Genomic DNA, 14361 nt, shown 5'->3' on the forward strand with positions numbered 1-14361 from the left:
TAAAATATTTTTGCAGAAGTAAAGGAATCCTTCATTATGGCCGTAGAAAGCACGTGTCTTCTAATCGCCGGTGTCTTAATGCTGATCACCATCATCATTCTAATAATAGGAACCGTCATAGTCTCGTTCTGTTCTCGCGACGAAGAGATCGACTATCACATGATTCCGCAGGGCGACTGGCACCCGGAACACCTCGACTATGATAGTATCATTGACCTTTTACAAAGCATTCAAAAGAGCAAGAAGTTTCAGGACTTGCAAGACTTTTTGGCGCAAGGAAAACATTTAGTACATTTAAACGACAGGTGAGAAGAAACCGAGTGAAGCTGTTTCCTTTTCTTTGCATTTGATACAAAGAAGGAAAAATCAAAGGATAACATGGCAATATGGCGCCGATATTCCAAACCTCTCAGGGCTTGACTTTTCTATTGTTTTACGCCAAGGACTAGCAAAGTTTAAATTTTTTTTTGTATATTGTGATATTTCTGTGCAAATCCGTTACATTTGACGCAATTTGACACTATTCGCTATTTGGGGTTTCTGTCTAGTTTGGGTGCACATGTACCTCTAGTTGCATCTACTAGATGAATTCATTGGATTCAGGAAAATGTGTCGTGCGATTTAGTGAACAGACACATTTGTCACTCTTACATTCAAAAGCGAAATCCATTTCCTTTACGGGCAGTTGTGATATTGTGAAGTTATTTGGCGGGAAATTTGAATGAAAATGATAATTACCCGAATGATCATTACTTTTCTTCCGAAGAAAACCAAGAGGTTACGATTGGTGGCGTGTGGTGCTATACATGTATAATTTCTGTTGCATTATTGCAACATCTCTCTGCTCATGTATTGATTTTTTTTCGCATATATTTTGAATTATGGAAAAACCCATGTTGTGTAACAGAACTTAAAAAATGCCCGCATGTATTGATCTATGTATTCATGTGCATTTTTTACGAAGTTCACTAATATATCCGATAACATATTCCATTCCTGTGCAAGTTTCAAGCATATTCGGCTCTGACAGATATATATCGTGATACTTGTATATGCACGGAAATGCACGTGATTTAACGTTTGGTGTACTAGAAACTTGAACGTAGAGTTCTGTAATTTTTTGGCATACGCCGAATCTATTGGGAAAAAAATGTTGTACTCTTTTCAATGAGATATAGATTAGGTCAATTGATTTGAGCAGAATTTTTTTTTAATAATTATTCTTTTGATATACATTTATATACATTGTCCTATATTTATTACGGTAACCTGTTATTTGTTGAAAATTGAAATAAATAAAAACCATGTCCATTATACATGCTATAAAGACGTTACATGAAAAAAAAAAAATAATTGTTGAAATTGTTTCATAGAGTTCTTTTTAATTTTCTGTATTGATTTATCGGGTCTGAGCACCTTTCTTTTGGAGAGACTACTTAATAAGGTGGTGTTTTTATATTGTTGTTGTTTCACAAAATACAGAGAATCTACATTTTGTATTCAGCTTTGAGACAATTGAAGTAAAGGTGTGCTCGTACATGTAATTCCAATTTCGGAGAGAGCAAAAGGAAAATAGACATTATAACCGAGTTCCTAAATAAATGTCTTGTCATATTAAAAGTTTAGTAAGTAATAAACGTTTGGATGATATCAAATACTGATCACAAAAATGTTTATAATAGTATGACAAGGTATTTGAAAAGAACTCCACTTCGTGACGTACATATGGCATGTAGAGACCTCGTGACGTATGCATGTACATGTACAGATGTATGAACTAAGTATTGTCATGAAAATACAATTTACGAGATGAAGAGACCATTTAGCTTCATTTTTATAATTTCTATATTTATTCTCAATTTCCTTTAAATTCGATCCACGAGCCTTCTTTTGGGCAACCGTTTGCTATCCTATGCGGCGTCCGAATAATCATAGCTTACTAGTCGGGTTGACTTAGTAAGTAATACGTAAAACAGTGAGTTCACTGCTAAATATACAGACGTCGTCAGCCAGGTCCACCCCTCGTCGGTCGTTTCGACCCCTATCCTGGAACGTCCTCGAAGTGGTGAGTCGGCAATGATTGGCCAAACCATTGCCCGTCTGTAGATGGCTTCCAGCTCTGCACGGCTCTTCTCCACCATAACCAGCATGATGACTTCTCCACTGCTGTTGTTGACAGTCTCCGTATTCCTGCCTTTCGTTCTTTCCCCCTTAATTCCCAGGGTATGTCATTGCTCTCCACGTAGACTGGGCTGGGAATCCTCTGCAGCCTATATCCGCTGGAAAAAACCCATGCACTCCATGCTTAGCTGTAAAGGACGGAGTGGATGGGTCTTCCCAGGTAATGTACATGTAGCAAATAAAGTCCATACATGGATGAATTAATTCTTCTATGAATTCATTTTTACATGTATCTCTTAGTTAAGTAGCCGTGTCTTTTATCTACATCAAAAATTATAAAAGTAAGTCAAACACGATGAAATATCATGTCGCCCAAGTTCAAAAGAAAAGTTCAAATGAGAAATATATTTGAATTGATTTTTTTAAAAATCTTTTTTAATCTTGGTTAATGAACGGTAGATTTCTTATAACCTAGAGTTATCCCGCTTTGCGAATGAGAGAGAGAGAGAGAGAGAGAGAGAGAGAGAGAGAGGTGTTTCATGTATTATTCTTACAGTTATACGCTACCAAGCCTGATTGTTGTTTATTTTCTGATTTATGTCCTTCCGATTTCGATTAAGTTATCCCAGGGTTATCATGCTCTATCCATGGGGTATCTTTAATTGACCTGCGCCTCTCTCTCTCTTTCTCTCTCTCTCTGTTCATAAAAAATAAGGAGAGAGGGAGACAGAGAGAGAGACAGACAGACAGACAGACAGACAGACAGACAGATCTGGTACACTGATGCATCGAAATCCCCCTTTTAATTATTTGACACACGCATCACAGTTATATCAGTTTGATGCTCTTTTCATTCCTTGTTAATACATGTAATACTGTACAAGTAGGACATTCACACTATAATGCATTCAATTAATTTATTGAATTACCTATTAATCATGTTGTTTTAAAACCTGGCATGTCTACTGTGACAAACATTGAATATACTAGTAAATAAATATGCATGTACAAATACTCTTATTGCAGTTAATCATTCATGACAAAAAAAAAACATGCCGTGATAGAAAATCGCGACAAAAATAAATTCATTTTAACACCTAATAATTTTATTTTTCTATGAATCATTTTTCTGTATAGGCGAAGTTTTGCTGTTCAAATACAAATTGTAAATCACATGAATAGAACTCGAATATTTAATTTCTATAATACTGTTATTTTTTCACACCTCTCGTATATTTGAATTGAACACAGAGAACAGAATCATGCGGACCAAAGTTCCTGCATTCTGGAAGAAATGCTTTTGTATTATGATGGTTCTGTTTGGGACGACTCGACGAGTGAGATTTTGAACTGTCTATGCAAAAAAAGATATACTGTAGATATTTTTAAAAAATTAACTATCAGCCCCAAACATCAGAGAGAGAGAGAGAGAGAGAGAGAGAGAGGGGGGAGGTTTCTTGTATTATTCTTACAGTTATACGCTACCAAGCCTGATTGTTTTTCATTTTCTGATAAATGTCCTTCCGATTTCGATTAAGTTATCCCAGGGTTATCATGCTATATCCATGGGGTGTCTTAAAAAACACTTTGACAGTACAATACACAGAAATACCTTGCTAAGTGAAAATGTTTCCATTTCGATATTTTTAAAATGGAGACATGATTACATTATTTTAAGCAATATGAGCTGCAATTTTTTATGTTGATAATTTTTAAACGAAAATCTTATTTTCTACTAAAATGAAAAAAAAATCATGGTTTTTAAATTTCTGTTTGCCACATTTTTGTCGGAAAAGTCGTTAAGAAGCCTTAATTGGAGCAAAATTTGAATTTTTGTCGTCCTATACAAAAATTGATCCGCTAAATATTCATTAGAACAGAGATCTTTCTTCTGAGAAAAAATAATTTTATTTTCAATTCTTATTTGTCAAAAAAGTTAAGTTATATGCAGACTTATCATACTAGCAGGTTTTTGCAGCAAAATCAAATTCTAAAAATACAGCTCATACTGCTTTAAAAGTTTGTTTTTTCATTAAACAACACACAAAAGGCCGATCACAAACTCCTGCTCAGAAGATTTAACGTCTAAAGTTTATGTGATTTATATTAATTATATTACAACCTAGAAATGCATGTCTTTCGTATTTTATAATATAATACAGTGCACACGTGTAAACTTTTATGAAAGTTATTTTTACAGTTATTATTCATCAAATATTACCATGATGTAATACATAAGTTTATAAATTACACCTTACCCCATCACCTTGGTACACGTATCACGTGGCTAGACCCATACATGTACTCGTACATGCATGTTAAGTAAACATAGAAAGTTCCAAAAATATATACATTTATGCGACCCCTAGACAGAGCAAGGCCGAAATCGCGACCCCCTGCCCCCCCCCCCCCCCCCCTTAGTTTAGCATGCCTTACAGCAATTAATTGCTGAAGTAGATCATTAATACTGACAATGTGGCGGGGTTATTGGAGCCCCATAGCATTCCTTCCCTTATTGTATCGGCTCGTTAGCTCGTTAGCAAATTGGTGACCACAAACTAACGTGCAGTTATTGCTCAATAGGTGGTAATTTTGATCTCCGGCTAGTGTTTTGTGTGCTGCAGTCAGATCATACATAAATAAATCAAGCTAGATATAAAAGAGAACCAGTAGTGATGCATGTAAGTAATTAATGCAGATAAACTGGTGATTTATGGAAATGTAGAGGGGATGATGATTTTTTCTTTCAGGGGTGGGGGGGGGGGGTAAGGGGGGAGGGGGTATGGAACCCAGTGTAGTTAAGTGAGTATGCTCGGTAGCTGTCCTTTTATCTTAAGTATGAGTGAGTTGAATAAATGCATCCAACCATAATGTACCTTGTAACAATGAATTATGAATGAAAAAATGAATACAGGATTGAAATAGATAATGAATGAGTATAAACGATTAAATAGGAGAGTAAGTGCAGAAAAATTACATTGAGTAAGTAAGCAAAATTAAATTTATTTAGTGAATGAGGGCATACATAAGAATATGAGTAAATATGTGATTCAGGCGTGAGTCTTTGTCTGCAATAAGAATAAAGAAGCAAGAGTGCCAATACCTGAATGAATGGACAACTTGATCATTGAGCAGATTGATGAGTGACTGAATGAGTGAGCAAATACAAGAGTTTATCATAGAACCAATAATTACCTTTAATAACTACTAATAATGAATAAAATTCAATAAACGGTTGAGTGACTAAATAAGTTTGCAAGTTCGTGGGTTTTATTATTTTTAAATACGTAAGCAAAACTTAAAAAATGTCGACGTCTTTGATTTAAAGCGATGGATATTTACATGAATATGTGAATATAGATTTCTTGCTGGTTTCAAATTTCGACATTATCACGATTTTAACCTTCTTTTTTCCTAACAATATAATTCTAATGAGTTTCCGATGCACCGCAGTAGTATCCAATTATGCTTTTGATATAATGCAAAGACCAATTTCAAGCATTATTCCTAATCCAATTATACTTAAACACTTTAATTTGTCTAGAATAATATACCCTTCCTTCATGACCATTTAATCCGTCGCAATAAATTAATATCATTTAATTTGAATGACAAATATTGATGATGGTGGTAGTTAAACTACATGTTTATTCTATTCTGTTTAATTTTTAATTTATGTTTTATTATTCCTTAATGAATGATTTAGTTTAAATGCAAAGTGAGAGACAAACAAAATAAAATAGAAAAGATAAATCAATTTGATTTGAAGCTTTTTTTCGTTCCATCTTTTGGTATCAAATAAATTCTGGAAAAAAAGACTTTGATTCTTCATTTGTCTAATTAATACATGAATTGTACATGACCTGCAATATAAAAAGCAAGCATGGCCCTCGTAGTTTTTGGACGAGGTTAATCGATGATCAATATAGGCAATAAAAAAAAGAACATAATAATATTGCATTTCATCAAAAATATATCACTCGCTGCTTCGAAATGAATGAAAATTGCATAATATGTCTAGCCATCAAACTTTCATCGGGAATAATATTTTATGTACAAATTAACAAAATTAGGATAAAATGAACGACTACATCGTTTTGTTTTACGACTTCCTGCTCCATTCCCCCTATAAAAGATATGGTAGTATTAGAAACGCAACACTGTAAAAGGTGGTCTGCAGCTTGTGTTCAAGCCAAAGAAGCGACGGAAAGGAGAAGCTGGAATAATATCAGTATCATTTCTATTATTTATCGACCTATAACATACCTTCGCGTTATCTCGCGAGAACAGTCGCTTTGGAGCAGCTTGTTATCACGGGGGGAAGGAGCGACAGATGAAGATAGAGAGAAAGGAAGAGTCGACATGAATCGGGGTCGGGGTCACGCGGGTTTGCATGGGACAAGTGCATGTGGAAGACACAGTTTCATCATTTCCACCAAGAGAATGTAGATATTGAAGCTTGAAAATATGTGATGAGTAAAGAAAAAAATGTTACTGAGGAACCTTAACGATTCCTTCCCTTTTTCGGTGCAATATTGAAAGATGGAAAGAAGAAACAATGGAAATATAGTTTCACCTGATGTATTTAGGATCTCCTTAGGATCCTTGAACTTATCAGCGGAATTGATTGCGGAATTAATCATTCCAAATTAACAAACCCATAACAGGATAATTTGATACGCAAAGAGAAACAGGAGAGATCTGTGATCCGTGCCTTCCCGAGGAGATGTCTTACGTCGAGAAAATTAAAGGAGAAAGAGAATGAAAGAGAGAAAAGATATATACTTGTCATATAGACTTGGAATTTAAATAGCTTGAAAGGAGGGGTTTTTAGTGGGTTTTAAATATGTTTCTCTCAGTTAGGAACAACTTTACCTTTAATTGGAGGAATTGTAGTCTAACAAATGTGCCGGTACCTACGTGCTGTGTTTATTTTTTGGATTTAAATTCATCATGCACTTACGGAGAGTATGGGATTTTTCAATCACATTTGTTGTCCAAAAGGTCGAACAAAAGGGACTACGAAGAACTCCTTTACTTAACAAAAATGTTCAATGTATGCGAAGGCATTAGAGAAACCCCTGGGCCAGCGTTTCGCTCCTTTGGGGAAATGCTACAGGACTGAATTGCTGGAATCTAACAAAGCAAGCGATTGTGAGGTATGCCAAATCTCTCCTATTCTTGGATTAAGTGTTTTGAACGATAATCTCGCGTAAAAAACGTTATTTAACCAAGTTAAGTACAAACGATAATCTCCTTCCATATTTGATCACGTGACGGTGGATTATTTTAAAAACCGGGGGATTAATGTAACCGTTTAAATAAATGTTTGATATTTAAGATTTGACATTTAAGTTGACCGTATTCATACATTTTGTGTATTGGAAATGGAAGGAAAGAAACCGTGATAGTGGTAAAAGTATAAAAAAAAATCGCACAGCGTAGAAATAGCTGATTATGCATTTCGTACCACGGAATAGCGAAGTCGGAGGGCTGCGCTCCACGTCCCATCACCTCACCCCCGGGAGTTATGGTCACCGACTCAGGTCGAACTCAAACGAATCCAGACACAGTTGGTTTAAGTTCAAGCTCGCCGGATCCGGATCTCAGATTATTCCGCACAGTGATAACGAAGCTTCGGATCACGAAGGACCGGAGTTCGACGAAACGGACGACCTCAGGCAGGAATTCGTGAAAAGCAAAGAACTCACGAAAAATCACGACTGTGTGAAGGAAGGCTGTAATCGTGTGGTCCTGAATGTTAGTGGAATGCGGTTCGAAACCCAGTTGCGCACCTTGAATCGACTCCCGAATACACTGCTCGGGGACGATAAAAAGCGTGAAAAGTTCTGGGATCCGCGCACTCAAGAATATTTCTTCGATCGCCATCGACCTAGTTTTCCCGCCATTCTGTATTTTTACCAAAGTGGCGGGAGACTGGAAAGACCTATTGAAGTGCCAAGTGATATCTTCCTCAACGAACTCCAGTTTTTTGAACTGGGCAAGAACGTGATAAACTCTTACAAAATGAAAGAGGGATTTTTCGTAGAATCTGAAGAAGTTCCAGAGATGCCGGAAGGACCTTTTCAAAGAAAAATGTGGGAGTTCTTCGAATACCCAGAATCCTCTATACCAGCCCGCATAATGGCGGGCTTTTCGGTGTTATTAATTGTCGTTTCCGTTACGACGTTTTGTGTAGAAACTCTACCTGATTTTGAGGGAACACAGTGTGTTAACACAACAAGGGAATTTGAAAACGGAACGACTGTTGAAATACAGATTCCAAATTTTCTACATCCACTGTTCATAATCGAGTCCATTTGCATTGCATGGTTTGTAATAGAACTCATAGCCCGATTCATGTTTTGTCCGTCAAAGCTAGATTTTGTTAAGAATTTAATCAACTGGATTGACTTAGCCTCCATAACTCCGTATTTTATATTTATGACCGTTTTCTTTATCACTTGGGAATGCGATCAGAGTAACCAAGGGGGAGTGCTCTCTGTCCTCAGGGTTTTTCGTGTTGTGCGAATATTGAAACTAAGCAAACATTCGGAAGGCCTTAAGATTCTTGGTAAGACTTTACAGACAAGCATGAGAGAGCTGAGCATGTTTGCTTTATTTGTAGCTATCGGCGTAGTGATTTTTGGTGGTGCTATTTACTATGCCGAACTACAGCAGTCGCATACTTTCTTTACGAGTATCCCGGATGCGTTTTGGTGGGCGGTCGTTTCTATGACAACAGTTGGATACGGAGATGTTTATCCGAAAGGGATATTTGGAAAACTAGTCGGAAGTCTCACCGTCATTTCCGGTTTACTGGCCATTGCTCTTCCGGTTCCGGTTATTGTGACGAATTTCAATAACTTCTATAGGAATTCTTTGAACCGACAAAAATCCTAAGAAAGACACTGGCATATAAAAATGAAATATGTGTATGTATTTACTTTCTTATTTCGAAGGTCGAGCATTCAGTAAGCTGAATCAGAGGAAGTTAAAAAAAATTGTGGCGTGAACAATTCAAATTGAAAGACAAACTGCAGGTCTCAAACAAATCTGTGATATTTGCTTAGAAAGCCAGTCCAATAAACTTCCATGTCTTTCTTTTTATTTCCCACGGCACATGGTGCATACTCTTTTGTTTTGTTGTTTTTTTTAAATCCACATTGTTAGCATCACATTTTGTTATGTGTGACCAAAAAAATACAAACTAAGATACTATAATTCATACTTTTCGTTGTTATAACTCTATATGTGTGTGTCCTTGCATGTTTGGTGTCGTATTATGTAGGGTTTTTTTTCTTTTTACAGTGGCCAATGAATAAAATGTTTGCAAAATTAGAATCTTAATATAATAGTATTCGGAAAATTTATTTAATTTGGCTCCTCCCCAGTGAATCTAGGAAAGCATACCAGAGAATGTGTCTACGCGACTGCGAATAAAGAATCAATATCGATCCATGTCTATCTATCGAATTCCAAATTTATTTGACACTTCCTGAAACGAATATAACAAGATGCAAATATCTGAATCCAGTCCACCCCACCCTCCCCCACCCCCCCAAAAAAAGAAGAAAAAAAAAACCTGAAGAAAATGAATGTAATAAAAAACAAAAAGAGGTGCTATACCTCTGTAATTTTCAATATAATTTAGTTATATTTATATATGTATACACATATACACACACGTATACATATAAACGGAGTAGTTGACCCGATGATCAAAATATTGATGTTTGGGATTCTATAACTATAAGCGTGGAAAAAGAGAAAGTAATTTAAAAGTCTTACTGAGGTAAATGTAAGCTGTTCTGAATGAAATTCTAGCAAAGAGATCATGCAATTATTCTTCCATTGTCCGACGTTCAAAAGCCAAAGGTCAAAGTTCCATTCCCATGCCAAAAATCTTTAAGTCATTAATAAAAGTCTTTAGCGTGCACTTCATCTGGTAAAGTTGCATACTTTTTATATAGGCACGTAGCATCGTTTTTGAAAGTGGGGGGCGGGGGGGGGGGGGGGGGGAGACTCATCCAAAAAAAAAAAAAAAAAAAAAAAAGGGGGGAATTTTAACTTTTCCAAAATCTTCAAAATCCTAATCCGTGAGAGGGGGGGGGGGGGAGAAAAAAACAGCAATGCGACACACAATATCTACTGGCGATGACGATGTTTAAATATCAACTTTGTTTCATCTTTGATTTTCCGACGCTGATTTTTATACAGAAATTTTGAATTTTTACAACATTGGTACAATGCAGTTTTAGCATGGTTCAGTTTAAAGAAGTAATGGCATCCTCTCGGTCTTTTTCGGCAGAGCTCGGGAAAAAAACACGCTTGTCGGCCCAATAATTTGCGCTTGTCAAAGAAGCAGAAATAAGGTGGCTTGTGGTGAATATACGCGTTTTATCAATTTCAGTGCTACTTCAGCTGAAGGTACATGTAATAGGTTCGATCCACATCCCCGACCGACAGATCCTTTTGTCTTTAACACAGGTACCAACTGTTCCTGTGCCCAAGCGCTCAACCTAGAAATAAAAGCTGTGAATCTGGATGAACTTTTTACCTTAGTATCCAATGTCCCGTGTATCGGTTATATCCCACCAATGTGATTAGAAAAAAAAACCCACCTTCGACGATTTACTATCCGACGCAATGAATGTCAAGTTGTACCCCCCCCCCCAATCTGGCCTTGAGCACGAGTGACATATATCACGAACTTTAATTGACACCTTTAATCGATTGAGTCATTGGAATCAAGTCTACATAATAAAATAATTACACAGTAATATAGCCAAAAAAGAGAAAAAGTAAATATATAAATGCTAGCAGTTTAAACCGAAAAGAAAAGTAAAAAATGAACTTCTTTAAAAAGGGATACTCGGAGTTTCTTCAATAATGTTTTGAATCACGCATGTAGTTTGTCAAAGTATTTTCAATGATTTAACCTTCAAGTTGGTTTAATTTCTTTTTTACAAATGAAATGATGAGGAACTATTGTGAAAATGTATAAATCCCTATCCATGAAGTTCACGTTTGCACCCAAAGATAGAGTTCTAGTATATATTTATAAAATAAGAAATTATACACGAACAAACATATTAGTGGGTTTAAAAAAAAAATTGAATAAAGCATCCAGAAGTCCATATGCAGCTACAGAAAATAAAATTTGAAAAATAGTGATCATTTATTTGAATCATTTTTAGCCGGGCTCTGCTGAAAGCAGAGTCCTGGCTATAGGCAGGAAAATCGCCAATGTTACTATAAATAGCACAAGTAAACAAAAAACCAAACAGCGTCAAGGTAAAGCTTCCGCTATACAAAATAGTTACACAAAGAGCCACGTTTTGTCAAAAGTGTTGGCATTTTGTTTCTTTTTTTTAAATTTCGAATGAATTGTCTATCTTTTTTTGTTTTCTTATTAATAACGTATTTTTAAAACATTACTGTGCATTTTGGACACATACAATGCGCATGAATTTCCATGAACTACTTTGCTGCGCGATGAAGAAATGGGGATTGAATATATAATGCTTGTTGCAAAATTCAAGGCAGCAACTGTTGAACTTTTTAACTTCTACTAGACAGACATATTTTTTGTTTATAGCCGCTTACAAAATTTTGTCGCTCTCTGATGCTTTGCCGACATTAAAAGCATGAGAGAGAGAGAGAGAGAGAGAGAGAGAGAGAGAGAGAGAGAGAGAGAGAGAGAGAGAGAGAGATTTTCAGTCTTTACTACACAATATGCATAAAGACACACCAAAAGAGCCCGGCTTTCAGTACTTCAGTACTTTGATTGTCTTTGGCGTCAATTTTGAGGTTTCTCATCTATCAAATGTCGTCGTAATTTTGAATTTTCACTTTAATTAATCGATCATTATACAGTGTTTTTTAGTACATGTACATGTATTTAGTCTTTGAATTTTTTTCTTCAAAACAATACAGTATACATGTGCAGTGAGAGTGTATATCTACCTTCTTTTCAATAGGTGGGACAAAATCAACGCAAATTTTGGGACCAAGTCGACGGTTTTTGAAAATTATTTAACAGATGTGTCTGTTTTTTTTTAGGTAGAACCATTTTAGCAAGACCTTGGACTTTCGGTATCTCTTTCTTGCATCAAAACAAGTTAAAATGACGCTAATTTCGAGTGAAATATGCATTGATTGCGTAGTCTTAGCTCAAAAGCTAGACAAATCATAGCCATGGTTGAGTTGCCAGCAATGAAATAGACAGGCCTACGTCACATTTGCTGTTTGACACAACTACCCTAAGTCCAAGCTATTTTTCAAAATAATTCTATCTTTTCATTTTACGCTTATCTATAGCAAGAAACACTTCCACGGACTACATATAAATACATGTAGTATTTGCGCTGAGGTATTTTCAGACATATATGTTTCATATATTGAGCCATCGGACGTTTGGGACTTACTAACCCAGCCAAGCCCCCGACTACGGTCCTCCTCAATCAATAGGATACGGCAGGAAAACAGGTTATACAATAAATATTTAATTCAATGAAGATCATATTCGTCGATTATCATTATCAAGGGAGATTATCGAAAGGGAAAAAAAGAGCAGTAAAAACGTCACGAGTATGAAATGTTTAATCCTCTAATAATCTTGTTTTGCTGACGAAAATTTACGTCTTAGCTTGATAATTAGAAGAGGTTGGAAAGTAAGATGGCTAATAAATGAAGGAAATGGCTCTTCCTAAAATTTAAATTTTTTTAAAAAGAGAATTGACGATGCAAGAATAGTGCAAACTTGATATTTCTGCAGTTTCGCACCTTTTGAATAACATCTCAGTCAATTTTTTTTCGGCAGGGGGATGGCGGTTGTTTATCAATTACTTTTATATCTTATTTTTTAACATTCAGATATGCTTTAATTTTTTATTCATCGTATTCAATCATCAAAATAAATCAGCTCATAAATATTGCTGTATAAAACAAGTAAAATTCAAAGAATTGGTATAAATATTGGACCTCCGGGTCCCCGATTCAATAGAACAGAGGGTCTATTCACAAAAAGTAGAAGAAAGCCCCACAAAGCCCTTCATTTAGAAAGTAAGAGCAACAACTGTATTAAAAAAATTCTTCGAGAAAATAATCTTGTTTCTGGATTTTTCTCGGCTTTTTTTTTCTGCTGAGAAATGAAGTGCTTTATGTTAGATGAGATTGATTTAGATATATGTAGTTCTTTAATTTGTAATCATTTTACACATCTTTTTTTTTTCTCGTTTTTTCTCTCATCGTATCAATGATATCATTTTCAGGGGGGGGGGGGGAATAAGAAAAACAATCATTTTGCTGTTTAACTCGTGTGTAAAAGATTGGATGACGTGGCAAACAATTGTTTTAATAAAAATGCAGATGTTTGAATAAATAGTCAAATTGTTTTAATAAAACATGCATATTTTAATAAATAGTGAATAAGATAATCAAATTGACAGTCCTATAGATATAACATATATATACAATGTAGATGTAAAGTATTAAAGGGGGAAAAGGAAATATGTTCCATCCGGACCAGCATATCTCTCTCTCTCTCTCTCTCTCTCTCTCTCTCTCTCTCTCTCTCTCTCTCTCTCTCTCTCTCTCTCTCTCTCTCTCTCTGAGAGACGGTTTCCTGTTTAAGTTGTCTTTCTTTATTCAATAATTCGTCATTTAAAAAATCAAATTCTCAGGGTGCTTCTATTAATATTGTAGTCAGTGGGTTTTTTTTACTGTGTCAAAATGTCAACTGTAAAAACATACATGTACATATGAGTATGTGAGAATTGTGCTAAATGTAAACTACCTTAAACTGTTGGAATTCTATGAGTATTAGCAATACCTTTATATATATATCCACATTTATTTAAAGGATGTCGTTTGAGAGATACCACCCCTCCCCTCCCGACTAGGATGTTGAAGAAACACGATTTCATTTTTATTTTCAAAAACGACGCTTATCACCTTCTTGAAGTTCCATTTTCCCCCAACGTCGTCTTCAATTGAAACACTGATTATAGCGCCTACATGTAGCACTGACCCGATCGTAAAAAAGAAAGACGATTAAAAATTAAACAACTTTTATATACCTGCACATAAAAAGTTGTGTCGGAGGTCGAACTTATTACTAGTAAGTTACAATGCTGTATTGGGGGGCATGGTAAACTTAGATCGGCACGATTGTATTGTTTGTTTGTTTGCCAAAATTCATATGAATTATAAGCATAATTCAGTGCAACATATATT

General features: G+C 35.6%; 2 protein-coding genes across 4 annotated transcripts in view; both read left to right on the plus strand.

The window, feature by feature from the left end:
• LOC128158997 (uncharacterized) overlaps window positions 1-1377 on the plus strand; it is a 28766-nt gene extending 27389 nt beyond the window's left edge. The window contains exon 4 of one of the 3 annotated variants that reach the window (XM_052822018.1): window positions 17-1376. In XM_052822018.1, coding sequence (XP_052677978.1) covers window positions 17-309 — 293 coding nt within the window. In that variant the 3' untranslated portion in view covers window positions 310-1376. Of the gene's footprint in view, window positions 1-16 lie in introns of all 3 variants that reach the window. The other 2 variants (XM_052822021.1, XM_052822022.1) reach the window with 2 other exon arrangements.
• A 5128-nt stretch (window positions 1378-6505) lies between these two features.
• Window positions 6506-9338, plus strand: LOC128159418 (potassium voltage-gated channel subfamily A member 1-like). The gene has a single exon (XM_052822498.1). The coding sequence runs from the start codon at window positions 7579-7581 to the stop codon at window positions 9022-9024; it is 1446 nt and encodes a 481-aa protein (XP_052678458.1). The 5' UTR covers window positions 6506-7578; the 3' UTR covers window positions 9025-9338.
• The last annotated feature ends 5023 nt before the right edge of the window (window positions 9339-14361 follow it).

Source organism: Crassostrea angulata, chromosome 8, assembly GCF_025612915.1.
Source record: "Crassostrea angulata isolate pt1a10 chromosome 8, ASM2561291v2, whole genome shotgun sequence".
Lineage (NCBI taxonomy): Eukaryota > Metazoa > Mollusca > Bivalvia > Ostreida > Ostreidae > Magallana > Magallana angulata.